This window comes from Aplysia californica, unplaced genomic scaffold, assembly GCF_000002075.1.
Source record: "Aplysia californica isolate F4 #8 unplaced genomic scaffold, AplCal3.0 scaffold00378, whole genome shotgun sequence".
NCBI classification, from domain to species: domain Eukaryota; kingdom Metazoa; phylum Mollusca; class Gastropoda; order Aplysiida; family Aplysiidae; genus Aplysia; species Aplysia californica.
In genome coordinates, this window is record NW_004797648.1 from 602,245 (window position 1) to 603,577 (window position 1,333).

General features: G+C 42.6%; 1 protein-coding gene across 1 annotated transcript in view; it reads left to right on the top strand.

Annotated features, from left to right (window-relative positions):
• Window positions 1-622: 622 nt before the first annotated feature.
• Window positions 623-1,333, top strand: part of LOC101855036 (serine-rich adhesin for platelets) — a gene marked incomplete at its 5' end in the record, with an annotated part of 54,048 nt that continues 53,337 nt past the window's right edge. Inside the window, 1 exon segment of the mRNA XM_035971108.1 lies at window positions 623-695. Coding sequence (XP_035827001.1) covers window positions 623-695 — 73 coding nt within the window.

Sequence of the window (1,333 nt, forward strand, 5' to 3'; positions counted from 1 at the left end):
GGGGGGTTGAAGATTGTTTGTTTTGTTTGTTTGTTTGTTGTTGTTTTTTGTGTGGGGGAGGGAGTGGGGTGGTCGAGGGGGCAATGGTTAACTTTGAAAGGTTGGAAAAAAAAGTTCCACGTGGGAGGGGCAAAGTGGGATGTGGAGGGTACTTAAGATAACAGGGCTCACTCAATTGGGTTGTTCATTTTTATTTTTTTTATTGAGTACTTTTGTCTGTCTATTACGATGTTTGCTATTTGTGCATCACTCCCCAAACTGGAATCTAACATACAGGATGGAATCAGCCAGCCTTTTAAATGACCTAAATTGTGTTAATGTATGAGGCCAACCTTTAAAATGATCTAAATCGTGTCGATTGGGACTTGTTTCTTTGTTTGAGTAAACAGAAGAACATCAACACACAATGGTCATTTAATGATGGGAAAAAGTAAGACGGACAGACAGAAACGACAGAGTGAAAGTAAAGAAACATGATCTACCACCCAACTCCCCACTTGGCTGAGGATATTATACAAAAGGTTACAATTACAATTTCACTTAGAGGGGGGGGGGGGGGGGGATACAATTAAAATGTTACGTGAACAATTAATGATTATCGTTCCTCTGATCTGGTCCACAGGTGTATTTTTGACCGCAAGTTCTCTCACCTGGAGGATTTAACACTGGCGCAGCTGGAGGTGAAAACTAGACAGGTGAGTCAAGTCTCTTTGTACCCCTTTGTTCGTGGCCTTGTGACCTGTGGATGGTTGGCGGGTGCCCTGGTGTGGTTTGCTCTTTCTTTCCTTCTATCAGATATCTATTGCTCTCATCTCTCCTTTCTTTTGTGTATGATACACTCTCTTGTATCACCTTTACTCTTTGGCACTTATATGACCTAATTGCCTAATTGTCCTGCAAGTGCCATTTAAACTCTCACTGAAACTTAGCAAACATGTCGCAGGGAGAAAATGCTGGATTGGTATCTTGTTTTGTAACGGTTAGGTAGGTAGTGTCTTCACTGTCCCACACATGAAACTCGAACTGGATTCTAGAAGGGGGGAGGACACTCTCAGCTGGGGACTGACCCTGATAAACAGCATCGCAAGCAACCCTCCTAAATGATCTAAGCGGGTGGTTGGCAGGTGCTCTGGTGTGGTTTGCTCCTTCTTTTCTACCGAACATCTAAGGTCTTTATCTCCCCATCTTCTTTTTTATGTTTGTTACTCTCTTGTAACACCTCTAATCTTCTGGTGCTCATATGACCTTATGCCGTTGCTAGTGCCGTAAAACCTCTACTACAACTAATCTAAATGATCTAAAATGTAGAGACTATAAGAAAGAGCCCTCCCCC